This window comes from Henckelia pumila, chromosome 1, assembly GCF_033568475.1.
Source record: "Henckelia pumila isolate YLH828 chromosome 1, ASM3356847v2, whole genome shotgun sequence".
Taxonomy (NCBI): domain Eukaryota; kingdom Viridiplantae; phylum Streptophyta; class Magnoliopsida; order Lamiales; family Gesneriaceae; genus Henckelia; species Henckelia pumila.
This window is the reverse complement of record NC_133120.1, coordinates 126,254,421-126,280,421: the sequence shown is the minus strand read 5'-3', so window position 1 is coordinate 126,280,421 and position 26,001 is coordinate 126,254,421. Positions and strand designations below refer to the sequence as shown.

The 26,001-nt window shown below is 35.7% G+C and overlaps 3 protein-coding genes across 3 annotated transcripts; 1 reads left to right on the top strand and 2 right to left on the bottom strand.

The window, feature by feature from the left end:
• Positions 1-189: 189 nt before the first annotated feature.
• Positions 190-4,229, bottom strand: LOC140889881 (uncharacterized). Its single transcript, XM_073297622.1, has 8 exons — positions 3,791-4,229; positions 3,352-3,461; positions 3,169-3,225; positions 2,769-3,068; positions 2,139-2,386; positions 1,477-1,783; positions 1,116-1,389; positions 190-761 (listed from the first exon to the last, which is right to left on the bottom strand). The coding sequence occupies exons 1-8, from the start codon at positions 4,184-4,186 to the stop codon at positions 507-509; spliced, it is 1,947 nt and encodes a 648-aa protein (XP_073153723.1). The 5' UTR covers positions 4,187-4,229; the 3' UTR covers positions 190-506.
• A 3,037-nt stretch (positions 4,230-7,266) lies between these two features.
• LOC140875529 (uncharacterized) lies at positions 7,267-9,606 on the bottom strand. Its single transcript, XM_073279236.1, has 2 exons — positions 9,136-9,606; positions 7,267-8,034 (listed from the first exon to the last, which is right to left on the bottom strand). The coding sequence occupies exons 1-2, from the start codon at positions 9,494-9,496 to the stop codon at positions 7,712-7,714; spliced, it is 684 nt and encodes a 227-aa protein (XP_073135337.1). The 5' UTR covers positions 9,497-9,606; the 3' UTR covers positions 7,267-7,711.
• A 12,132-nt stretch (positions 9,607-21,738) lies between these two features.
• LOC140881283 (uncharacterized) lies at positions 21,739-25,417 on the top strand. Its single transcript, XM_073286471.1, has 5 exons — positions 21,739-21,797; positions 22,713-22,797; positions 22,919-23,016; positions 24,062-24,378; positions 24,774-25,417. Exons 2-5 carry the CDS (start codon positions 22,789-22,791, stop codon positions 25,211-25,213), a joined length of 864 nt encoding a protein of 287 aa, XP_073142572.1. The 5' UTR covers positions 21,739-21,797; positions 22,713-22,788; the 3' UTR covers positions 25,214-25,417.
• Positions 25,418-26,001: the final 584 nt, after the last annotated feature.

Here is a 26,001-nt window from a genome sequence, read left to right as displayed (position 1 = left end):
ACGCACAAGTTACACATGTTTTTAGTAAATTTTATATGCATAACACATGCGCTCGTACACTTTTCTAGTATAAATAAATATGTGCAAATCAAATTCAGACGATGAAATTTTGTCCTCTCAATTTCCACACCTCCAATTCAATCGGAAAGGTGATTTATAAACATGGACAGTAAAATGTTTCAGCAGGTGTATAAAAATTTCAGTCAAATATCAATAGATAAATATCAAAACAATTTTCACATGCAACGAGCAGCTCGTGCACCACTGAATGCTGTTTGTAATCTAAAACCAGCAGCAAACTCAAGCAAACATCTTGCCAAGTATCTTGGGCAGGACAAAAATGTGTCTTGGCCTGTATAACTCTATGCCCAAAGTAAATTCACGAGAGAAATTACAACACATGGACAGCTACAGCATCTATATGTTATTGCAAATGAAAAGCAGCATTTATCATTTATATACACATCATATCTATTTCGCGAGGGTTTATGATGTATTGTGACAGCTTAAGAAGAACAAGAGAGCATGCACACACCTGGACGATAAGCCCAAGCGGGGGGTAAGCGTGCATATTTTTCCATTCCTGGTTGTTCATCGTACGGTCGTTCCATGACCTTCAGCAGCCTGCGAACTTCATCAAAATCACCTTGTTCTGCGGCATCAATGGCACTTTGACATAAATAGTTTCTAAGGATGTATTTGGGATTTACTGCGTCCATCAAAATTTTCCTCTTCCCATCGGGGATGGTGCTGGCAGAAAGCTGTGGTAGGTGGAATGAGAAGTGAAGACCAATAACCCAAGAAATTTTTTTTCAAACTGCATACATAACACTTCTCAGGATATATTCCGCCCACCCCACTTGTCACTCTTAAAATCATGGATTCGCACATGGTTTATATACTTGAACGACCATGACCGTTATTCGCTGTGATACTATGAGCTTTGTTCAAACATTTTATTTAAAAAAAATGCAACAAAGTGAAAGAAAACATTGTTAGTCATTAGATTTCCTTACTGGTCTTTCTTGATCATTCTTTTACCAAATACCTAATAAAGTGTTGGACCACTCACTTGTGCATGTTGTAAAAGCAATTTACAAATATGTTTTGTGTACCTCCAGTATATAAAACTTCAGCCAGTTGGTCCATGCATCTTTGCGCTCCTTGCCAATATCCAACAATACAGCTTTAAGAGGAATTAGTAGTTCTTCCTCCGGAATGGTAGGATCAGCTTTGATATTTGAAAGTAACCGAAAGAAATTGGTGTAGTCAACTTTATCAACAGCCATGTTTTTAAGAAGTTCACTGATCAACTGCTTATTATACCTTGGCAGACCGAGTTTTCTAGTCATTACACTTTGATAATCATCCATGAACTTTGTTCCGTATCTGACAAGTTAAAAATTAAAAAAAAAAGTCCAAAGAAAGTCAAGCTACCATCACATTTCACAAACAAAATAAGCCCATTCAAAATACCTCTCCATTGCGTAGTTTGCCTCATTGTCATTTATCAGTTCGGCCGCAGAGAGAGTTGTCACAAACTGCGCGATATTCCATAGGCCAATATCAGGTTGATTTGCAAAACAATACCTTCTTCCAGGAAGATCAGTAGTGTTTGGAGTGTAACTAGGGTCAAAAGCATCCAAGAAACCGAAAGGACCATAATCAATGGTGAGTCCTAAAACACTCATGTTATCGGTGTTGAGAACTCCGTGGGTGAAGCCAACCCCCTGCCATTGAGAAACCAAGGAAGCCGTACGTTCAGCAACTTCCACTGCCCAAGCTGATAGATTGCCATTGCAAACACAAACAAATAAATTAGTGTATAAACTAACCTTCAAAATGAAGAACAAAATAATCTCATAGTTCCATTTTTTTTCTCTTTCATCGTATATGTATAACTTGTTTCACATGCATACACAAGGCAAGAAACTGGCACTATGGTGCGCAAGAGGCATGTGACTCGATCACATTTCACTTCATTTTCATTTAGGCCGGCAATCAGAGGATCTGTGATACTGTTAAACTTAATTTCATTTGCATTAGGCTGCTTGTGTAAGTCTGTTCAATGGATGAAATCAAGTCTTGAATAGCTCTAGGTTAGGAACATATTAAATCAATTTCAAATTAACTATTACCTGCGTATTTGTTTGAAGTTAAATCAACAACTGAATCATCTCCTTCACCAGTACTAAAGGATAAACTGTCACTTTTGCTGAGGTTCTCTAAATGCGGAAAGTGATACCTAATGGCAAAGTCAGCCAAAGTGCGAACAAGGCCAATATCTTCCTTCCCTCTTGACGCATGTATTTGATATGAACCAAAGCGAAGAAAGGACTGAGCAACTCTGCAGACAATTGCGCCAGGTTCGTCCTTTGCATTTCCACTGCATGCAATGGAAACAAATAACTACTTTTAGACAAAATGACAAGAGACTTCAATATATGTTTGAAGATCAAATCCATGCAATTTATTCAACCACGTTCAAGATAAATCGCTGTGATATCAGCAACGCGGCAAGATTGCAAATTTTGAATTTTAAGTAAAACTTATATCAATTTAGCTAATATAAAAGAAAATTCATAAAGGTACTGAACAAATATATGCATGGCACAAGCACAAGTTAAGAAACATAATAAGCAGAAAAATGCAGGATAGGTTAGAAGCCTGAGAGCTTTTTATTTTAACAGAAGACGTCAATTTGTTACTGAAACCTTAAGCCAGAGGATAAACTAAATGGCTATATAAAATAGGTATGGAACACATACTCGTAAAACATGTCCCGACTAACATATGTTCCAGTTGTCACAATGCAAAGAGCACGTGTTGTTGGGATTCCTAGACTATGCATTGCTTCACTACAGAGGAATTCCCGGATACTACTACGCAAGACAGCAAGGCCATCTGCAAACCGACTGTATGGAGTCCTTCCAGCACCCTTAAGCTGCAATTCCCATCTCTGAGACTTCGAATTGAGAACTTCCCCTAAAGTAATTGCTCGACCATCGCCCAACTGGCCAGCCCATGTTCCAAATTGATGTCCCCCATAGCATTGAGAATAAGGCATCCTATATAATTCATGTCACAAAAACTGTATAAACATAGACCAGACATAGAACGATGAACAAAAATAGAAAAATTGAAATGAACCGAAGAAACAACACTCACGCTCCAACTAAAGCTGATGCCCCAGAAAATTTCTGTGCAAAATCAGGCCTTTCAAATCTGAGAGTGAGAATCAGACAAATTGACAAATATCACGTCTATATCATTAAAGAAATAAATCTCAAATAACCTGAAAAGTGTACCAATAAACTCAGTGAGAGTTAGAAAATAAACAAAACAACTTACTCTCTAGGATCCAAATCAAGAAGCTCCGCCACTGAATCTGACCATGCAACAAGCTGAGGATTCTCCACCTTAGCAGATGGAGATACTTTGGAATAGCAAGCATGAAAAACCTGTGATAATGTCATTCAGAAACTTTAGCTACCGAAATGTAATGATTGTGAAATAAGTGGAGACTTCCATTAATATATACACACAACCGAATTCTGCAATATCCCAACCCAAAAATGCAGTTGAAAATTCTCAAGACATCAACAGGTCAAACTTTCTCCACGTAAATTGTAAATTCTTCAACATGATCTATGCATACTTTCGTGTACTACAATCACTATAAGTCACTGCAATTGCATGCTCCAATTACCAAGAAATTAAACTGATGGAAATCAATGAAACAGCGGTAAAAGTCGCAACGAAATCAAATTAAGCCGCACAAAAACCAAACCTGTCGAGGAATCAAATCGGTTCTAGGATCACCAGGTAGCTCACGAACGAACGAGTGGTCCCACCTCAGTTCTTCCAGCTTCAGCTTAACCCTATTTTGAACAGCACCATCATTATCTACAGAATTACTAGCAGCGTAACTATCATCTTTATCACTTTCCAGGCTCTGATTCCTCAAACCGTCCGAAATCGAATCGACGGCGACCGTGGCGGAGGGAGAAGCGTTGCCGTCCATTGAGAATACGGTGAATGGTTGGCGCTTCTGGGACTTAAAAGGGTTGAAGGTGGAGAATCGGAATACTGCCGCAGGGAAAGCAGGACGGCGGAGGGAGAGGGCGGTGATGGCGGTGAGAGAAGAGGAGGTGTGAGATACTGATGCGGTAATGTGGGAAAACATTTTTCTGGATTAATTTACTAAGGACTTGTTTGGCTGACGCCCCTTTTTTTGAAAAATATTTTTGGCTAGAAAGTGTATTTGCGTCGAGATACATATATATTTTATTTTTCTTGCAATTTGAGGAGAGGTGCTATTTCTATATTCCCATAAATCCTTTTTTTTTCTTTCTACATTACAATAAAAAAAATTTTGAATAATCTACATTCTAATTTTCCAAAATTATACTTGGCACAAACTTATCCAAAATTGAATTCAGTTAATTAGAATTATTTTCCGAACATTCTCTCCTAAAATAATAACAATAATGATATTTTTTTTATAAAAACTTGTAAATTTTATTGAAGTTTCGTAATATCCCAAATTATAAATCCATTCAACCAAGCAAAAAAGTTCTCAAACACCCACAAAAAAGGCGTAGGAGAAGAAATTAAAAGCAAATCTTAGCATGTGAAAAGGAAATGCTACAAAAATTAGAACACAGAAACTATATCTCTAAAGAACATAAACCAGCATAACTTAAATCACTTAAAGGCTTCTTGACTGCTTGCACCGTCAAAAGTGAATCTGAAAAAACTTGAATTCTATGGAATCTCCTTGAGCGAGCAACTTTAAGTCCCTCTCGGATAGCAAATAATTCTCCAAGAATTATTGAATCCGGCATTGGAAGTGTGTTGCCGAATGATGGCAGCACCGCACCATCATTGGTTCGAAGCAGTCCCCTACACCACACTTATTTGTACTTTTCAGAAAGCTCGAATCAACATCCAGTCGATAGTAACCCTCATGAGGGGGTTGGCACAGTTGGAGAATCGTTCGTGGCATGGGTTTGAACTATAGAACATTCTCGTATGGTTTGAACCCCATTCCTCCCTTTCATTTGGGCTGGCATAGAAAGTCCCATGTAGTCCAGTTCATTCTTCGATTTTCACCATCCAAGCCCCACCAGAAATTGGCGCACTCCTTTTCAATAAAGGGACATGTTGCCTTAGGAATTCTAAAGAATGACATGGCATAGGTAGACATCACCTGGAGCACATATTTTATGAGGGTCTCCTTTCCACCAACTAAGAAAAATTTACTGTCCCATCCTTTCAGCTTTTTCGAAACCCTCTCCAGAAAGTAATTAAACTGAACTTTTTTACTCCGAAAATAATAGGTTGTTAGTCCAAAATCAAGATAAATTCCTCCTACAAGATCATACATTTTTTTAAAAAAATACAAACAAACAAACAAACCAACAATCTACTCAGCATCAAAATTGCATGTCAGGATTCCTTCGGTTTGCTCCATTTTGGCAGTGTATTTTGCAAAGGAGGGACGTGGTTGCCTGTGGGATTTTTGGTGGCTAAATTGCACTGGCGCTCAGCTGATCGAAGAAGTAACTCAAAATTTTCACTATTGGAACTAAATTCAAACGAAGTAATCCTCTCGAGGTGTCTTGATGGATTAATTGAAAATTGGTTATATGGTCACGAGTTCAATTTCTCCTATCAATATTTTTCTCGAACGAGCATGTTGTATAAAACTTGCAAAGTGCAATTTATCTAGCTGATATGTTTTAGTTCACCAATAAACACACAAACTCCTTCAATATCTTTTTTTTTTTTGAACTTAACATAATTGTCTAAAAATCTATCGTAGGTGGGTTCGGGGCGGGTTTTGCCAAACCCGGGACCCGCCCCGCCAAGAAAAAATAGACCCGAACCCGGACCCGCCCCACCTTAAAACCCGGCCCGATGGGTTCGGGTCCGGGTTAGACCCGCGAATATCGAGTTCGGCTCGATAAGAGTATATTCGGGTTCGAGCTCGGCTCGAAGCTTGAAAATTTCAAATATTCGGACTCGAGCTCGGCTCGAAATATTTGAAATATTCATAAACTCAGCCGGATAAACTGCACTGTGCAAGTTTTATACAGCATGCTCGTTCGAGAAAAGTGATAGATTTGTAGACAATTATGTTAAGTTCAAAGTTTTACTCAAGACATCATGTCACAAATAAATATATAAATTTTGTATCAATCTGTATATATAGAATCATATATATGTCTCCCATTGAATTAATACGAGAATTCATGTTTTCAAAATTGGATCGAATCGGCCAGTTCGACCGATTCGACTGGAAACCGATCATTGGTCCGGCCAGGATCAGTCCTAAAAACCGCTTTAGTGGTCGGAACCGGCCAAAACCGGTCTTGAACCGATCGAACCGGTTCAAAATCGGTCAAGAACCGGTTCAACTAGTTTTTCAAATTTTTTTATTTTTTTTATTAAAATTTTCTTTTTTAATTTTAAAAACTTAATTTAATATTTTATTATATTATTTTAGTAAGATTAGAGGCTTTTTTTAAAAAAAATAATTAATTAATTAATTTTAAAAATTATATAACTATAATTAATATTTTGAATAAATTTATATGGTTATTTAGTTTTCAAACTATGATAAATACATATTTTTTTCTATGTATATACATTTTTTAGGTTTTTAAAAATTTAAAAGATATTATTAATTATATTATATTATATAAACGGTTTTTCGGTCCGACCGTCCGGTTAAAACGGTCCGACCGGTTGGACCGTTTTTTTAAGGTCAATCGGTTCGATCATCGGTTTGGTTATAAAAACATTGACGAGAATGTTATATTTATATAAATTTCTTCTAATATAATTCCAACTATTCCATAAAAAATATTTTCTTAGTAAATATTTATTTTTTTAAATAATATGTGAAACTTTAAAAATTGAATTAGTCGCGTGATATAATAAAGTCAAATAATTATTTTTATCAATTGGAGCAAATGGATTTAACTTTTTGGGTTGATTTATTTTTAGTCACACTTGAAACAAAATACGCAAACCATTCACCATGTTAGGATAATCTTTAAGTTACCATAAAGTCGATGAGTAGAAATGAAAAGCGTAGTTTCCATACTTTCTTTTACACCTCTCTTCAAACCATTGTCGTATCTTTTCTTTCGGCTGAGGATATTCCGAAAGATGTACTCCAGCGGGTCAAAAGCCACACCAAAACACGAGGGAAAACGGATTTTTCTACACTATATGGGATGAAATTCAACTATGTAGTGTAGCAAAACTCCCATCATCGGCAAAAGCCACGACAAAACAAGGCTAATAAAATCCTATTTGATCGTTTAAGCCGCAATGTCGATGCACCCATGTGGGGCCCACAAAATTGGATAAATAAAAAAATGACACATCACTCATGGGTACTATCCCATGGGTGGCATCGACATTTCCCGTTTAAGCTACGCCGAAACATCTACTCCTTTCTTTCAAACTTTTCTAGGCGTAGCATAGCTAATTCCCTTGCTTCCATGGCACCGGAGTTGATCCAAGAGTTGCAAGAAGGTGAATTTCACATGAAATTCCTATTCTCGCCGCCGCAGGCTATCATATTTACGTCTGACTTTCAGTTCACACAATCAATTCATTATTGATTCAAGAACCAAGAAATTTGGGGGAGTTGCACACAATATTCATACAACGATGAGAGTCGATTCTTTAGTAACTACAATGATCCTATAAATTTGAGAATCACATTCACCATTTCATCATCATAAGCAGGTCCTTCCATCTCAAAATGGCTCACACCTTCAAGTAGATGCATCTCATTCCGTCCTGCTGCTGATGCCAACTTCTTCTTCAGCTGATTGACACTCGTGAATCCATCTCGTGTTCCCATCACGAAAAGTTTCGGTTTTGGTGATTTAAGAATAGTGTTATGATGTCGTCCAAAGAGGATCGAGGCCATCAAACCAAATGGGTATCCCAAGCTCACATACCCAACAACTTGGTCGACTGTGTCAACTGCAGAACCTGAAATGGGTGCACCTGTCAAGAAAGTGAGAGAAGAAAATGTAAGCGCCAATTTGCTATGAATTCCAATCCAAGTGAATTCGTGAGGGAAATCATGTATATAAACAAACAAACAAACAAACAAACAAACAAAAACAAGTTTTGAAATAGGGACATTAACTTCAGTAGTAATGCCAGCAATCCGCACGAGTATAGCCAGTTTTCCCTGTGCAACAAGAACGTGGAAATGTGATATTCCTATCACTAGAGAATATCTTATCAGATGCTAAAGCACGAGGAAATAACCGAACTTGAACATATGTTAAGTTTTTAACTGATAGCATGTCAGTAGAACTGTAGAAGATGGGAGTACCAGCCCACATGACCATTACACTGGACTGTGTCAAACATAAATCAAGTAAAAGCATTAACCGAGCTGAAGTATAACTTAGCTCAGGAAGCAATAGCTGATTTCAGATCAGTAAAGCGGGTGATAATAGTAAAACCACAGCACAACAAGATGCACTGCAACAAGCATGTGAGTATCATAATTGATTTAAGGGATTCCCAAACTACCTGGACCAACTACATGAATCAGGATATCGAAAATGCCAGACATGGGTAATTTCAGCAACCAAGAAAACTTGAAACAAGGAAAATGCTTATCTCTGGGTGATTGAAGTGGATATTCTTTCTTTAAAAAGTAGTTCTAGCGTTTGCTCCCACAAATAATTTGCCAATTCGCTCAAGAAAAAACTCGAACTCTCCCCTTAGACTAAATTTCTGGATCTACTACTTCGAATGTGCCTAGATTTGGTTACGCACCACAGCTTGCCCACCCATAGAAATTAACATAAATGGTAACTAAAGCATATATCACTTCCATAGATTCAGAATTCACCAACCACGAGCCCCTGAATCTTTTGCAGCAAAATTCATAGCACAAAATAAGAAGAGACATGCCTACCAAAATCAACTTCTAGATTCTGACAACATCAATAGAAAAGCAAAATCATAATAATTTCTCCCACCACAAGCTCAATTTCCCCACCATGACCATCATCAAACCCCATTGAAAAATACCCTAACCACCATTGATGCTAATCACAATTCAACAGGGGAAAAAAAAAACAGTACCCGCGGAAGATCCCACCAGCAAAATCCTGTCGGCGGAAAGATGATCAGAAACCCATCTACAAACAGCAACGACATCTTCAATTTCTTTAAACCCAGTAAGAGAAGCCCTCCCTGTAGACTTTCCCGCACCTCTCATGTCAAAAGTGACAGATTTATAGCCTCTGCTTGCTAACCCACCAGCGATCCCCTTCAAAAGAGCTTGACACCCACCCAGTACAGAATACGGGTGAACCAAAACAATGACCAAACTATCTTTATCGCCCTCGTTTTCTTCTTCTTGCTTGAAGATTCTTGTGTGCAGTTTGACACCGTCGCTGGTTTCAACTTTGCAGGATTCGACCGTATAAGCCGCTGAAGGCATTGCGAGATCCGTTCTGGCAATGCACCTGTGAAATGGAATCCAGAGGAAAAGGCCCGATTTGTTGTTCTTCCCTATCGGTCGCTCACCTCTTCACTATCATCATCACTATATATATATAAAATAAAATGTAGGGAATTAAATGCATTCAACAAATACAGGTAAATCTTTGGGGAAACATGTTTCTGAAAAAAAAAAAAAAATTTAAAATTATTAAACGCATATGATTTACTTTTAAGTCAGAATTATTGTTAGAGGACTTTATTATCAATGTTATTATACGAATCTTCTATTTAAGTCATTAATGAAAAGAAATAATATTTTTTAAAAATATGTACGATAAAATAAAATAATAAATCAACTTGTTTTGTATCTAAAAATACAACAAATTTTTTTTCCATGCAAGTAAATCAAAATTGTGTTGCTTGAAGCATATGTACAAATTACGTGGCAATACAATAGTAAAACAACAATACATAAGTCAAGCTCGAGCAACAATATAGTCTATGGTTGAGAACAAATCGAACAAGCTCAACTTTTACTGGCACATGATAAATACAGACGAGGTTAAGATCCATGTGAGAAATAATGTAAAATATCATTTTTAAATGAGGCGTTTGAGTTGATGGAATAAGTAAGTCTTTGATGGTGTAGGTAAGTCTTTGACAAATGGTTAGGAGTTTGATTTTTTTACCAACATCTTCTCGAACAAGTCGCACATAGTTTTGCTCATTGTGGTTTACTTGGTTATAGCGAAGTTTGCAGGTCATTGCATTAATCCAAAAATTTACCAAGTTCGTACCAAAAAATAGCGATTATTAGCTCCTACGTCGTTAAAAATTATTCGAAATACTCATATTCTCAACTATTCTTGTTTTGATTACTATGATAAAAAAAAAATACTTTAAAATGTAAAGAGACATTTTTTTTTTTAGAAAACATTACACCCAAGAGAAAAATTCATATATTGTCTAAACATCACCGATTGGGAAGACACTGTTCATATTGAACTAACATAAAATGCTTACGTAGTTTGCTTGCAAAAGATAGTATGACTTGGAACAATATTTATTTTGGGGAGAGTCTATGCTACCCTATCCGGAAAATGCTTGGATGGAGATCGGACAGTCCAATTTTATCTGATTTGATATGCAGATTAAATTGGACCGTTGATCTGGGCAGACGGGTACAAGCATAGACTATCTCTTTATTTTGGCCATGATACGCAAATAGTGTCTGGGGTCTCACGAACTCTGACTCAGGCCTAGGTGAAAGAGGGCAGAGTCCAAGTGGCCAGCTTAGAGGCTGGGCTCGATATATCAAGATGATAACATGGAGAAGGCCAACCCATCTAGGGAGAGACCTAATACCCGAGATGTTGGAGAAGTGGCGAGGAGATGGCCAACCCCTCGAAGGAAATGGCTGAAGGCCCCAGGGCCAGGCCAGGGGACCTGAGGCCTCGGACCAGGAAAGAGTATTGGACGACATAGTCGAGATTAGAGTTTAAGTATTCAAGGGCAAGCGACCGAGGAAGAGTGACTGATAATTAGTGAATGTGATAGGTGGGTCGAAGAGCTAGTATGTTTGGTAGGTGCTAAGGATGAGGATCGAGAACCATGTTTTTGAAATCGGACCGGACCGGCCGAGTCCGAAACACTCTCAAAAATCATTTTTTTAACGGTTGAATCGCTCAGGATCGATCAAGAACCAAAAAACCGTTCATTTTTTTTTTGAAAAATTAGTTTTTTTTTATTTTAAAACCTTAATTTAATATTTTGTTACATATACATGGTTGTTTGGAATTGTTACTTAGTTAAAAATATTATTTTAGTAATACTAGAGTTTTTTAATCTATTTATTTATTTTTTAAAAATATATAATTATAATTAATATTTTGAATATATTTATATAGGTATTTAGTTTTCAAACTATGATAAATATATTTTTTGTCCATTTATATACATCTTTTAGGTTTTTAAATTTTAAAATATATTATTAATTATATTTATATCATATAAATGGTTTTTTAGTCCGACCATCTAATTGAAACGGTCTGATCGGTCGGACCATTTTTTTAAGATAAACCGATTCGATCACGGGTCCGATTATAAAAACATTGATCATAAATATCAAATCAAATCTACTAAAACTTTTTTAACATATTTGCATATATTTCGTCTTTCGATAAGGAAAAAATCCTAGATTCAAATAGCTTGAATTCAAATAGCTAGGAAGTAAATATTCTCACGGTCCTCGATCATCGGATAAGGTTTGCCTATAACTACTAATTAGTTTGCCTCTCATTGTATTTTTGAGGTTTCTTTTTATATTTCATGAGCTCGATTGTGACTTGAACATCAAAGTGAACATACAAAAAACGTTTTTTGTGTTTGATGGATGATGTTCATTTTTTTTTATAATTAATACTAGATTTCGTATAAAATCATTTTGAATGAATTTGAGGTCTATCACAATTGTCGATACATTAAGCTAAGTGAATATCTTACTATCTTATTAAAGATAATTATATTAAAATTAACTACAAAAATCATAAATAGTATAATGGGAATAAAAGTGAGCCCACAAGGTACTTAAATGACATTAAACCCACAAATACATTCCATCTTGAGAGTTCTATAAATAAAGTACTCCACTTTATTTTTAAGGTAAATTTTCTCAATTTATGCTCTAAAACCTTTTAATTTTTGTGATTAGATATTTTTGAGGTAATAGCTGACTTGAGCGTTAGAGGGTCTAACCTCACTTTATGACGTATGTGACAACCCAAAAATTTGCTTACGTGGACGCAAAAAGAGCAGCTGGTCTCCCGAAGCTACACATTCACTGAGATTGATTGGTCACTTGGAGCTCCATACTTAGTCATTTTCATGGTTTCAAGTTATTCACGAGCTCATATTGTAATATCTAAAAAATTCATAAATCTATTTATGATTTATTAAAAGAATTTTAAATGAATTTTAAGTTATTGTATTTTATTATTCATGATTTAAAATTTATTATCAATTAAATATATTTTATGTGTTGTGTAAATAATTTTAAAGTTGATATTTTATGTGTTTAAATATATGTTTATTTATTATGTTAAATGATTTTAATTGTTTTATGCACTTTAATTATGAAGTGTAGAGTTATGATTTAAATTATTTGATGTTAGGTATATACTTAATACATATTTATGCCTTACAAGATATTTAAATGCTTTCACGTTTGAATTAATTTTGGACAGAAGGAACGAGACTAACCTATGCACGAGATCATAAGAAATATTCTTACGAGTATTTTGAGTATAATATTGCCATAATTTTATTTTTAACCTCGAGTAGAGAATATCTCAATAATCCGATTTTAGGCGTGTTGAACTGACTACGTTTTATGTATCCAACACCACACATGTCGTATTAATTCCTATCATTTCCATCTATCTACCCTCTACCCCACCCCATTACTCTCTTGTCTCACACACACTCTTTACCTCACGTAATTCCCCCCTTCCTCTATCATTTTCCTCTTCTTCTTCTTTGGAGTCTTTTTCTCCTGCGGTTCTTCATCTTCCAAGGTAATCCAAGCTTCCAAGTCTACTCGTGCCAAGGCTAGCTCGTTGCCAAGAATCCGGATAAACTCCATATACGGTTAAGGCAAGTTTTTCAACAAGTATTTTAAGGTTTTGAAACCCATTCAAGATTATAATTATTTTAATATGAAAATGTATGTTTATGTGCATGTTTTAATGGTTTATGATTTTGAAGAAGCATGAAATTACGAGTATCAAGTTATGAAGTTTTGAAATTGTGAAGCGTGGTCGTTCTTGACAAGTTTTTGATATATATGTAGAAAATAATGATTCTTTTGAAGATTATGATGTTATTGGAAGTTTTAAAGGTGAGAAAATGATGTTTAATTGAAAGAAAGTGAATTTTTGAGATTTTGAAGAAGTTAAGCAATATTTTTTATGGTAGTTACGGTTTAAAAGTTTTGAAGCAAAATCATTTAATATTTTATTGTTTTGAAGTTAATTAATCCATTTTCAATTACAAGAAAATGAGTTTTGATGATTTATGAAGTTAGGATTTTGGGTAAAAGAAGTATATGTTTGAAGTTAAAGTGTTGAAGTTGTGTCCGGTGACACCGGAATACCGATACTTGTTATGATTTTGAGAATAAAAATTAGTGTAGTGATCCAAATGATATGAAGCCAATTCTATTTGGAAAATAACTATGTTATCTACAACTTTTGTGTTTTGAGTTTTATCAAAATTAGTATGGAAGATTGGCCAAAATCGCTCCGAAGTGTGTCAAATGTTTTGAATTTTTGACAGTGACACATCTCGGGAGAATCAGCATAACTTTTTACTGAAAAATCTATTATAGGTGAGGTTTTCGGCATTCGAAAGCCAAGATCCAGATCTACAACTTTAATGTTGACCACTGTTTCAGATTCTGAATTAAGAATAGAGTTTTGGAGCGAGCAATATGAACCAGTTGCGCAGGTCAGGCGCGCCTGCGCCTAAAAGTTGAGCGAGCGCCCCTTTCATTCGAAATTTATGATTTTTATATTTTATTTTAGGGTTTTAAATTCATGGTTATGATCTTTTAAGGCTTCTAAAATATATTTAAGAGTTTCTATGCAAAAATTTTCAAGTTTTAAGTCAAGAACGACAAGAACGACTTACGTGGACCGATTACGTTATGTGATGCATGTACATATCTAAGTTTCTTTCATGAAACCTATGTTCAATATGAAAGTATGATTTTTATCATTTATTACATGCACGAAGTTATCGAGTAAAGTTTTATGTTCATGAAACAAAAGTTAAGATGGAAATTATGATGTTTCAATGATGCTTCAGGATGGATGAAATGATATGTTGATGAAATGAAAATGATGAAGCATGAATGAATAATGCTATGTTGAATTATGAAGATATAATATGTTGATGCATGAAAATATTTTGATGTCTTATGTGTCTTTGTGGTGGCAATACGGGAACGGTGCTCCAGTTTGGGCTCCGAAGTAGCCCTCCCAAATACGGCTCAATGTACGGGTTAGGTCCTCCGAGATGAGCTCCGGAGGAGCCTCCGAAAAGGAATGAGCGAATGTTATGAGGCTTAGTGCCATATGCTTGTTGATCAACAGGAAAGAAAGATGAATGTGCCCATTATGACGGTTGCCACAATTTCACATAATTCATCACCCCAAAATGATACGTTTTTATGTTATGTTCATGGTTAATGTTCACGGTTTGATGTTGTCCAAGTTGCATGATTTTATTTATTAGATGTTAAGTGCAAATGTTTATTTAAGAAGGAAATGGTAAAGTTTTGAGAATATGCATGAAGCCTATTTTCAAGATTTAAAGTTAAGTATGTTAATGTATATGTTCAAGTTCCTTGGATCTTTTAAGAGTTTTGAAGTTCATGTTCAAGATTTTAAGTTTAAAGTTCTATGATGTTTACGTTAAAATTCTTCAAGTTCAAGGTATCATGTTATGTATGCTCAAGTCATTTTAAGTTTAAATTATTTTGAAGCTATAATGAAATCGATATGTATATTTTAATCTTGCTGAGTCCTTTAGACTCACTATACTTGAATGGTGCAGATGGTTTAGCATTTTTGATTTAAAAAGCTTTGGCAGCATGGCTGAAGAGTCCAAGAGGCGAAGACATTGCATGACACAATAGTTCAAAAGCTCTGATGTATTTAAAAAGAAAATATTTACCTATGTTTATTTATGTTATGTTGTTACAATATTTTATTTACGATGTTCAAAAGTAATGGTTTAATTATTTTCATTGTCAGTCTTCTAAAGATGAGTTTTGAGGATCTCAAATGTTTCGTCTTTCAAATGTATTTTATATACATAGTTAATTAATTGAACTCACTTTCCCCTATCCTCTTAAAATATTAGTAGCAGGTTTTGACGTGACGTAATTTAGATGGACTTAAGTGTAAGATTGCATCCGTGTTTCATATAATGAATTTGTTGATTTACTAGAGCGATGCACTCCCATCATAGTTTAAAAAGTTTAGAAAAATTTCCTCACTCTTTTTCCGCAACTCTTTTAAATAAATGTTTTAAAATACGGGACGTCACACATATGAAAATAATTCTCTGACAAAAAACCAGATCAGGTTATTCTGATCGCACTTGATAATTCTTGTAGTGACCCGCACCATGATCACCTACTAATCAAGAGCTTAACCATGTATTATAACTTAAATAAACAGAGATCAGAATTAAACAGCGGAAAACATAACCAAATACAATCCCAAGGAAAGGAATCTGTAAATACTTAAGTTATATACAACCATATCGAAATAACTGTATCAAAACATAATACTTAAAACCCCACTGGAACCTAACTCCATCACTGCTGCCATCCTGCAACTACGGTCTCCCAGAGCCTCCTACTCCATCAAGTCTGAGACCTGCCCCGTGGAATAGGGTGTCCAAAAATAGCACGAGGACGTAAGCATAAAACGCTCAGCACGAGAGTATGAGTATACAAATATTATATGTGCATGTATGCAAGTGTACGGGTACCAAGACTCAAGGTCAAGAAATTCAGCTCACAGATCGGGTCCAGGGTATATAGCACGCTGCTCCGTCGCATCAGAAGGTGGCTCCTATACCCAGTGGATAATGGTGACCTGATCACGAGTCCACGTGTCCAACCATTCATTTCATGTAGGGTGAGCACCCTATTACTGACTATCTCAAGAATACAGTTTCGATCCTAACATTCGTTTTGATTATTTGTGAACAAATTTACTCTTTTTCTGTCTGAGACTATAATTAATTTATAGATATGTATTATGTTGTATGCTCGAGCTCAATTCTATCTCTACTGAGTTTGAATAAAATTCAAACACGAGCTCAGTTATATTCTTGACGAACCCGCTTAACGAGTCTGAAAACGAGTGTTGGGATTGAAATGTGTGTAGAATGAATACACACTTAAAAATAATTTTCAAAACTCATTTTACAATTAAGCTGAGTTACTAGCTCGATTGATAAAATTTTGCTTAATAAAATTTGCTAGTGAGAACTGATCTGGTCAGGCGGAAATAATCTAACTAACTAATTTGAACTGGATAGCCACATGCAAAGTAAATATAAAATGTGTAGTAAATAAGAGTAATGAACAAGATATTTTGTTTATGAAAGTTCGAAGTTCAAACTATGTATCCCCTTCTTATGTTTCCAGAATGATTTCTACTAGAAGAATTAGATTTATACAACGATTTGCACAAATCCAATCCAATTAACTCTTGAAAGAAAGTCCTAGTAACACACTCTCAATTCATATCACTTTCTGATTGAGTTACAATGAATAAAAATTTCAGCAATGCTTCTCGTAAGCTTGTCTGCTTTGTAAAAACTGATGGAATAATATTATTTGATATATTTCCAATAATGAATACAAAAAGAGTTTATATAGACCTAGAAACCTAAGAAAAATAAAATAAAATATACAAAATATACAAAAAATAATATAGAATATATTCTAAGATATAGAATATATTCCAATAGGCCCCTTCAAGATGGTGCACTCGTAGAGACACCAATCTTGGAACAAAGTAAACACAAACGAGCACTAGGGAGTGGCTTTGTCAAAGCATCAGTCAGCTGGTCGGAAGACGAAACATGAGATACTCGAATTTGATGACTCTGAACCAGCTCACGAACAAAGTGATAATCCAGGGAAATATGTTTCATGCGAGAATGAAAAACAGGATTAACACATAGATATGTGGCCCCAATATTATCACAGTAGATAGAGACTGGGGAAGAGCCAACAGCAACTCCAAGTTCAGTAAGTAGGGATTGAACCCATTACAGTTCAGCAACCGTAGAGGAAATGACACGATATTCTGCCTGAGTAGAAGATCAAGCAATAGAGCCCTGCTTTTTGGAGCTCTAAGAGATAGGATTGGGACCCAAGAACACAATATAGGCACCAGTGGAAGTGCGATCATCAAGAGCACCGGCCCAATCCGCATCACAATAGGCATGCAGGGATGGAGAACTGTGCCACTGAAGAAGAATACCATAGGAGCGTGTACCATTTAAATAACGCAGGAGACGTTTGACAGCGCCCCAATGTATAGAAGAAGGAGAGTGAATGAACTGAGACAACTTGTTAACAGCAAAGGAAATATCAGGCCGAGTAAATGACAAGTACTGCAGACTCCTCATTGTTTGGAGATACAGGGTGGCATCGGCAGGAGGCGAGCCATCCAGCAGGTGCCGATCCGAAGAAGTGGCGAGAGGAGATTGAACAGGCTTGGAGTCAGCCATTTTCGTCCTGGTGAGAACATCAAGAAGATACTTTTTTTGCAACAGACAAAGGCCCCCTGCATAAGAATCAACCTCAATACCTAGAAAATAAGACAAGGAACCCATATCCTTGATAGGAAAACAAATTCTTAAGCGATCTATGAAACTCTGGAGAGCACCAGAATCATTCCCTATGAGAATCAGATCATCAACATATACAAGTAGATACATGTAATTCTGCCAGAACAATAAATAAATAGAGATGTGTCAGCAAGAGAGCAAGTGAAGCAAATACTGAGTATAAACTCGCGAAGCACTAAGTACCAAGTACGTGGTGCCTGTTTGAGACCATAGATCACCTTGTTCAGCTTGCAGACATAGGAGGAAAGAGAACATCAACAAAACCAAGCGGTTGAGCCATATCTAACTGACCATGCGGAAAAACATTATTCACATCCATTTGTCTAATATACCACCCATTGGAAACTGCCAGAGATAACAAAATGCGAACAATAGTGTGTTTCGCCATACGACTAAAAGTGTCAAAGTAATCAAGACCCGGACGTTGATGAAAGCCCTTTGCAATAGGACGAGCCTTGTAGCGATCAACTGAGCCATCTAGCTTCCGTTTAATCCGAAATAATTTTTTGAAGCCCACCACATCCTGAGAGACATCAGAGGGAACAAAATCTCAGGTGTGATTACGAAGAAGAGCATCAAACTCCTCCGACATGGTTGCACGCCAACGGGGGTCTTTGAGAGACAAAGTATGTGTGGTTGGTTCAGATGGTGTGGAGTCAGTGACAGCGGTGAGGCCAAAGCGAGGGTTGGGTTTGAAAATATTATTTTTGGAACGGGTAACGATAGGATGGGTGCTGGAATTGGAGTCGGATACTGGATTGAGGGGTTAGGCCGTGGGGTGAGGCGAAGGTGGTGGATCAGGTTCGACGGGTGGAGGGTTCGAGGTTGGTGGATCAGGAGTGCAGGTGTTGGGCACAAGGCACGGCTCATGTGAACAGAGGGGTGAAGGATTAACAGCCAGGGAATCCTCCATCGGCACATCAGACAACACTCCTGGAGAGGAACCAGCACCAGAACCAGCACTGGAAAAGGGAAATTCAGACTCAACAAATACGACATGACGCGAGACGAATATTTTGCCAGACAAAGACTCATAACACATGTAGGACTCTGTGTAAGGGAGTACAAGAAAGACACAAGGCGAGGAGTGTTGGGTAAGCTTGTGAGAGGAATATGGACGAAGCCAGGGATAGCAGAGTCAACCAAATATACGAAGTTTAGAGAGATTAGGGGGACACCGAACAGGCGTTCGAATGAGGATTTGTAGGACAAATTGCGTTTAGGAAGTCTATTGATAAGATAAATTGCTGTGGCAAAGGAAAATGGTCATAACTTGGTGGGGACAGACGCATGATGTAAAAGAGCCAGAACAGACTCGAAAACATGACGATGACGGTGTTCAGAGAAGCCATTATGTTCAGGAGTATGAGGAGGGGTGGCCAGATGAGAAATCCCATGCACACTAAGAAAGTCTTTGAGAGCAAGGAATTCACCACCATTATCAGTGTACAAAGTAAGAATGGAACGACCAAACCATTTTTCCACAAGTGACTTGAAAAATAAAAAAACAGTGAGAACTTCTAACTTATGTTTTAAAAGATAAATCCAAATATATTTGTTGTAGTGATCAACAAAGATAACATAATATTTATAACCATCACAAGAGAGAACGGGGGAGGTCCAAAAATCAGAGAAAATAAGTTCAAGAGGAAATTGCGATAAAAGTGAAGAATCGTGAAAATGTAATTTATGACTTTTATTGCACTGGAAAGAGTTACAATTAAAATGACGCAACGAAGAATTAAAGGACGACAATGACTTAGACACAACTGACTTACGAAGGACTCGATCAGATGGATGACCTAAACGGTGATGCCGATATAAAATATATTCCAATATGCTCGAACACTACGATTGATCTTTTGTAGCAACTGTGAGAGCATTTATATTCGATCTGGTTCTCAACTTAAAGACTTGAAAGCTTGATGATCTTAGATTTTTTGAATGCGTGTGTCTGCGTATATCGCAATGATGTGCATCAGCGAGTATTTATAAAAGATTTGTCCAACGTTCAAAAATATATTCGGTGAGGATTTGTTCTAGATATAGCCGAAACTTAAGCACAACATGCCACGTGTCCTCGTCCTTTTTCCGAAAATAGTACAAAGGTAGTGGAACAATTTGAGTATTGTCGAGTACGATTCTCAACGTCTTTATTTCCACCAACTTATTTTGACTCTTTACCTCCAACAACTTAGACTGATTTAAAATGATATTCAGACAACTTGATTGATCTGGTGTGGCTTGTGTTTGATCTGGTCTGATTGTCTCTGAACTGTTCTGATATGTTCATTTGGTCTGGTTATTGAAGTATTTATTTTTTTAAGGATCTTCAATCATCAATGCATGTTTATCTCAGATCAAATATTCTACTAGGTTTCATTTAACTGATCTGATTGTTGCCTAAATATCATCACCAAAATTTCGATACTTCTTTATCAACAAGATTACTTGATGAGCCGAACTCGAACTAGACTCGTTAAATATGATAAACGAGATATTAAATCGAACTCAAATATTTATATATATATATATATATATATATATATATATATATAATAAATGAGTCGAACTTGAGCCTAATACTGATTCGCTCAGATCGACTCATTTACTTTCCTATGCAAATGGGACAAAATAACTTGCTTTTTAAAACACAGAGTTAAAAAAAATCTTCCTTTTTTAAAAATTAGAAGGCATTTAATTTTTACATAAGAATTTATATGTTTTTTCATATTTTAAATTTAAATAGTTGATAATGAAATTTTCTCGTAATAAGCATAAGGATTAAAAAAAATTGATCATTATTAATTTTATGATATTTCATATATGGATTGAGTTTACCGTGATTTTAATAATCGATAATCTACTTATCAACCATATTTGAAGATGATAAAAATGAGATATATAGACAACAAACAGATACCCAACTCCATTTATTATAGAACTCAAACCAAATGATTCATGAAATAAAGATATGCAAACAATTATTGCACAAAACGATTCCTTGATATATATGTTTTTTTGTACGCTATGCTATTTAATTAAGTGCGTTTGGGAACAATAGATTGGTTAGGAAAATCATTTATTTATTTTTTTAAAAGTGCTTTTCTTAAAAAGTTATGTGTTTGGTTACAATAGCCGTTTTTAGAAAAGAACTTATTTAAGCCCAAATAAGTGCTTTTTTAAAAGTCAAAAATTTTGGTTTTTTGGCTTCTGATTATGTTTTAATTTAAAAAATCATCTTTTTAGCATTTATCCATATACTAAAATTGCTTATGTTTTTTTTTTAATAAAAGCACTTTAAAAAGCTTGGCGTATTTAAGTGCTTTTTTAAGCCAATAAATTTTGTTAAATCTGTTCATATTTAGAATAAAAAATAATATTTTATATATACAAAGTAATATTTTTTTATGAGTAACACAAATAAGAGATTCGTCTCACAAAATTGACCCGTTAGACCGTTACATAAATTTTTGTGTTTAATTATTTCATTATTATACATGAACTTATGGTTGAAAAGAAGTTTTGAAATTAAAACTTAGTTCTCTACAATTTTTTAAATAATCATAATTTTATTTAAAGATTTTGTGATTTGTGATTTGTGATTTGTGATAACATATTCTCACACATTCTACATGGCTCTTTGAAAAAAATTTAAACCCGGTCGTTTCAAAAACGGACGGTGGGAAAAAATGATTACGAACACGTGTCGCATAATGATTGGCCGGTATGTTCTAGAACGTGGTACAATGAGGCGAATCTTCCCCGTAGCCTCGACCTCGCAACACAATATAAATTCACTTGATCCGTCAGTTTGAATACAAGAATACTATCGCAAATTCCCGAGGTGCGCCGACATTGTGGTACGTGCTCACATTTTCATTCATTTTTGCATTTTTTTTTTGTTTGCGATGAGCTGAGAAATTAGGTTTTTTTGTGGAATTTGATTACGTGGTCGAGAAGTTTCGGTCGATTTTTGTGCCTTTTCTGGGTATTGATTAGCGAGTCCTTTTGATTCTGCTATTTTTTTGCGGGACTTTTGGTTTCGGATTTGATGCAAGGTATTTGTGCGGCGGAATTGCTGATTATGGTGTGGTTTATTTCCAATTTGGTGATTTTTAGATAAATTATTGCTTTTTAAGGCGGATCGAAAATTTTAATATGCATTATGAATGGTGGTATTGGAGCTGGTGTATTTGGAGTCTGGAGAAAGCTTGATCTTAATCAATTTTTGATTTGGTTATTTGACTTGCAGAAAAATATTATGCATAATTATCACCATATTGTAGTTTTGGTATGCATCTCCTGAGTTGGGGCTGGAATGCAATGGTGGTTTAAGCTCTTCTAAATTTGTTTTTCACTGGGTATTTCAGTAATGTACCGTGTACTTTGTTTGTCACTATAGATACGGGGTTGAGAGATGTATGTGTTATTTGAGTTGGTTTGTTTAAATTATACTTCACGTAATCTTCGTGACCCACTGTTTAATTGCTTGTATAGTAGTGCATTTGGAAAATCCTGCTTACCAGTGTCGGTTGAATAGACGAATAGTTGGCTTTATTTTGCTCTATTGGATTTATAGTAAGCTTTTATTGACAAACATCTGTTTTTGGGTATGGTATATAGCATTTAAATTTTTTGTCAACAACTTGTGTTAAACTGTGCGACTGGTGGGGAAAAGTTTGCCATCAGACCTTTTAACTGCTGGGGAACATACTGTTTTGCAATATTTTTCTTGGCATATGACAGAGATATGTAATTTTTTTGTTTTTCCTTAGGTCATCGAATCATTACTGTAAAATACAAATTTCTGCTACACTGTCTAGCATATTTCACACTTGGTGGACAATTGAAATGGCAGAGGTACACTTTCCTTGTCTTTATTTATGTTTCATTAAACGAAAGTTGATGTTACATGAGAAGCAGGAATAAAAATTAGTTGAATTGTGTTTTGTACATCAATTGACCAGACCTTGTGTTGCAGGAGAGTTACAAGGTTTCCTTGCATGTCTATGACTTAAGTCAAGGTCTTGCCAGGCAATTATCGACAACCTTTTTGGGAAAAGCAATTGAAGGCATATGGTAAGATTTACGTTTGAATAGAAGTTTTGTTTTCAAATGCAAACCTAAGATTATGTAGGTTCGACTGTTGCTTCCCTGGGCCCTCAATTGTATACGATATGATTTTTATGTTCTTCATTCCCAATAGTAATTTATGTAAGTCGGGTATAAATACTGGTTCCTTAAGATGTCATTGCTGATGTTTCACTAATCACCTGGAATGGATAACATTTTGATTCAATTCCAAACGAACCCTCATTTTTCTTCTGTGAAATACTCGTAATCTACAAGTAAATATAATGGCGGAAAGAATTGCAGCATTTCAATGTATCTTGGAACTATATTTCTCATATAAATCACCATTTGACATCATCTTATTGCTAATTGCTAATTTTTTAAATGTGTAGAAAGTTGATGAATGTTGTTTCTTTTATATTATAATAATCAATTAAATATTGATGTTTCCTCTTGTCTTATGTTTAGATTTCCTTAATCATTGTATAGTGTACAAATTGTTAAACTTTAACGAAGTCATCTCTGTTTCTGTTTTTGTTCTTTAGTGTCCTTCATGATTAAGGTATCTAATTCGAGTTGTGTTGAGGAATACTCAATTTATGAACAGGCTTGTGAAATAAATTTCAGTAGATACCAAACAAGGAGGGGAAGTATTTGTTTTTGACTGAAGCATAATACCCACTTGAACATATTCATTTTATGAACATGACTGTGAAATAAATTTCAATAGATACTAAACAAGGAGGGCAAGGATTTGTTTTGACTGAAGCACACTAACCCAATTTTTTCGCTAGAAGGTTCTCCGACTATCAAATTTAGGCTGGTGGTTTTAAGGTTATAATTGTTACATAGGTTATTTCAAAAGAATAAGATTTGTCTCCCTTTTTTAATGTAAGGTCAGGTAGGGAGAAAGGAGTGGGATATTTGTATGTTGAATTACGTATCTGTTGCTTTGATTGCTTTGATGCACATTGATTTTCTGGTTTCTTTTTTCATTATCAGCATTTTAGGCAGGTGTTACATTAAAGTCTTGTTCCTTTTGCTTGTGTAGGCATACTGGAATTGTGGTCTATGGCAATGAATACTATTTTGGTGGAGGCATACAAAATGCTCCAGTGGGAACAACACCTTATGGGACTCCTCTTAAAGTAGTTGATCTTGGTGTTACTCATGTGCCCAAGGATGTATTTGAAGCGTATTTACAAGAAATTGATAATCGGTACACAGCTGAAACTTACAGATTGCTTACTCATAATTGCAATAATTTCAGTAACGAGGTTGCCCAGTTTCTGGTTGGTGCTTCGATACCAGACTACATTTTGAATCTCCCAAATGAAGTCATGGGCAGCCCCATGGGCGCTCTCATGTGTAAGTTTGATGCATTTTATGATAATAATCTCTTTTATTCAGTTAATATATTGAATTTCATCTTCAGCTTATTGACAGCAATAGAAATAAAGTACTCAACATTTTGGATGAGAGTATATGGTGGCTGGATGCAAAAAGAAAATTTGGCATTGATAGTAACACTTGATAAATTTGCTGATAGCCTTCATTCGCCTATTTATTGCCTGCTATGAGACAAGTTTCTGGTAGCTGTATGGTTGTAGGGAAAGTTCATTGGATTACTGAAGTGGTTCGAAAAGCTCAAAAGAGTATTTAATAAGTTCATAACTTCCTGCAATTGCTACTAAACCAGGAAGAAAGGTGTAAAAAATCCACTTTTATCCACGTTTTCACTGAATGGTGCCTTTTCCGTGCAGTGCCAATGATACAGCAATTGGAGACTACATTAAGAGCCGGAGCAGTTCCTCAGGCACCCCAGTTTGGTCCAGCAGCTGTGTCGAATTCAATTAAGACAGCAAGTTCCGTCAACAAATCAGCTAGTGGCAGTAATGCCCAACCTGCAAGTAAGAATGAACAAATTGAAAAATCAAAAGCAGTAGATATACCGAAGAACACTGCATCTGAGCCAACACCAAAGAATTCTTCCCCAGTTGCTGGTGTTGCAAAGCAGAAGCCATCTAATAACCTCGTATCCAGCGACCCTCTTGGTTCTGTTCGAAATAAAGTTCAAGAGGAGATCACCAAAGAGTTCGCTGCAATCATGGCTACCGGGACAATCCAGGCGAGTGAGGCTGCTGCTCTTGCCACTAGGAGAGTGATGCAGAAATATGGGCACCTGAATGCAGCACAGAGCTAGCTAACCTGCTAGAATCGGGGAATTATTTGTTGTACCAAGTAAAACATATACTAGCGTAACTGTTGCGGCAGCACAATTAAACATTTTTTTCGTGGCTCAAACATCTGCCATGCTTGTGGCTTCCTGAGCTGTAGATTGAATCACGCATCGTGTTGACATTTTTCCAAAGTTGGGTATTCATCAAATGCTATTCGATTTGATTCATCTTGTTCGAAATGTTGTATTACACCAGCGGTATCATGGAAAAATAACTAAATCGTTTTGAAAAAAATATACGGGATTAAAAGTATAATTCAGTATTATGGAAAATGCAATCGTACAGAAAAAAAAAACACAATATTGGAATTGCATTGGGCTTCGAGCTCAGTTTATTCACAAATTGCGACACAATTAAAAGTGTAAAGCATAAAAAGGTACCACTTATGTTAAAAAAAAGGTACGTAAATAAATAAATAATTCAAGTCGCTTGATTTGGAGTTGCTTTTAATTAAAGAAGGTTATTTTATTAAAGTCTCCATTGCCAATGTGTGTATGGTTCTTGAAAAGAAGCAAATCGTACGTAAGTTTTCATTTCAAATGATAAGAAGCTCTTTTTCTTTAGTGACCCAAATTCCGACTTTAATTTAATTTTGGCAGAGCTTGTGAGTGAAGCGTATTGATTATTACCACGCTTTTTCAGAAAGCTGCACAAACGATTTTATCGAACCATATGGGATGGTCGAATGTACATTTAATTTCTATAAAAAATAATCTAAGTATCTAATCATGTGGCTAACAGCTAACTTATA

What these genes read in the sequence shown, in the direction of transcription:
- LOC140889881 (XM_073297622.1), bottom strand. Translation starts at nt 4,186, where the DNA reads ATGTTTTCCCACATTACCGCATCAGTATCTCACACCTCCTCTTCTCTC. An exon ending in CTTGATTTGGATCCTAGAGA is followed by an intron (nt 3,226 to 3,351) that starts GTAAGTTGTTTT and finishes TCTCACTCTCAG; the next exon opens with ATTTGAAAGGCCTGATTTTG. An exon ending in GCATCAGCTTTAGTTGGAGC is followed by an intron (nt 3,069 to 3,168) that starts GTGAGTGTTGTT and finishes TGAATTATATAG; the next exon opens with GATGCCTTATTCTCAATGCT.
- LOC140875529 (XM_073279236.1), bottom strand. Translation starts at nt 9,496, where the DNA reads ATGCCTTCAGCGGCTTATACGGTCGAATCCTGCAAAGTTGAAACCAGC. An exon ending in GCTGGTGGGATCTTCCGCGG is followed by an intron (nt 8,035 to 9,135) that starts GTACTGTTTTTT and finishes CTTTCTTGACAG; the next exon opens with GTGCACCCATTTCAGGTTCT.
- LOC140881283 (XM_073286471.1), top strand. An exon ending in AAAGCAATTGAAGGCATATG is followed by an intron (nt 23,017 to 24,061) that starts GTAAGATTTACG and finishes TTGCTTGTGTAG; the next exon opens with GCATACTGGAATTGTGGTCT. An exon ending in CCCCATGGGCGCTCTCATGT is followed by an intron (nt 24,379 to 24,773) that starts GTAAGTTTGATG and finishes TTTTCCGTGCAG; the next exon opens with TGCCAATGATACAGCAATTG.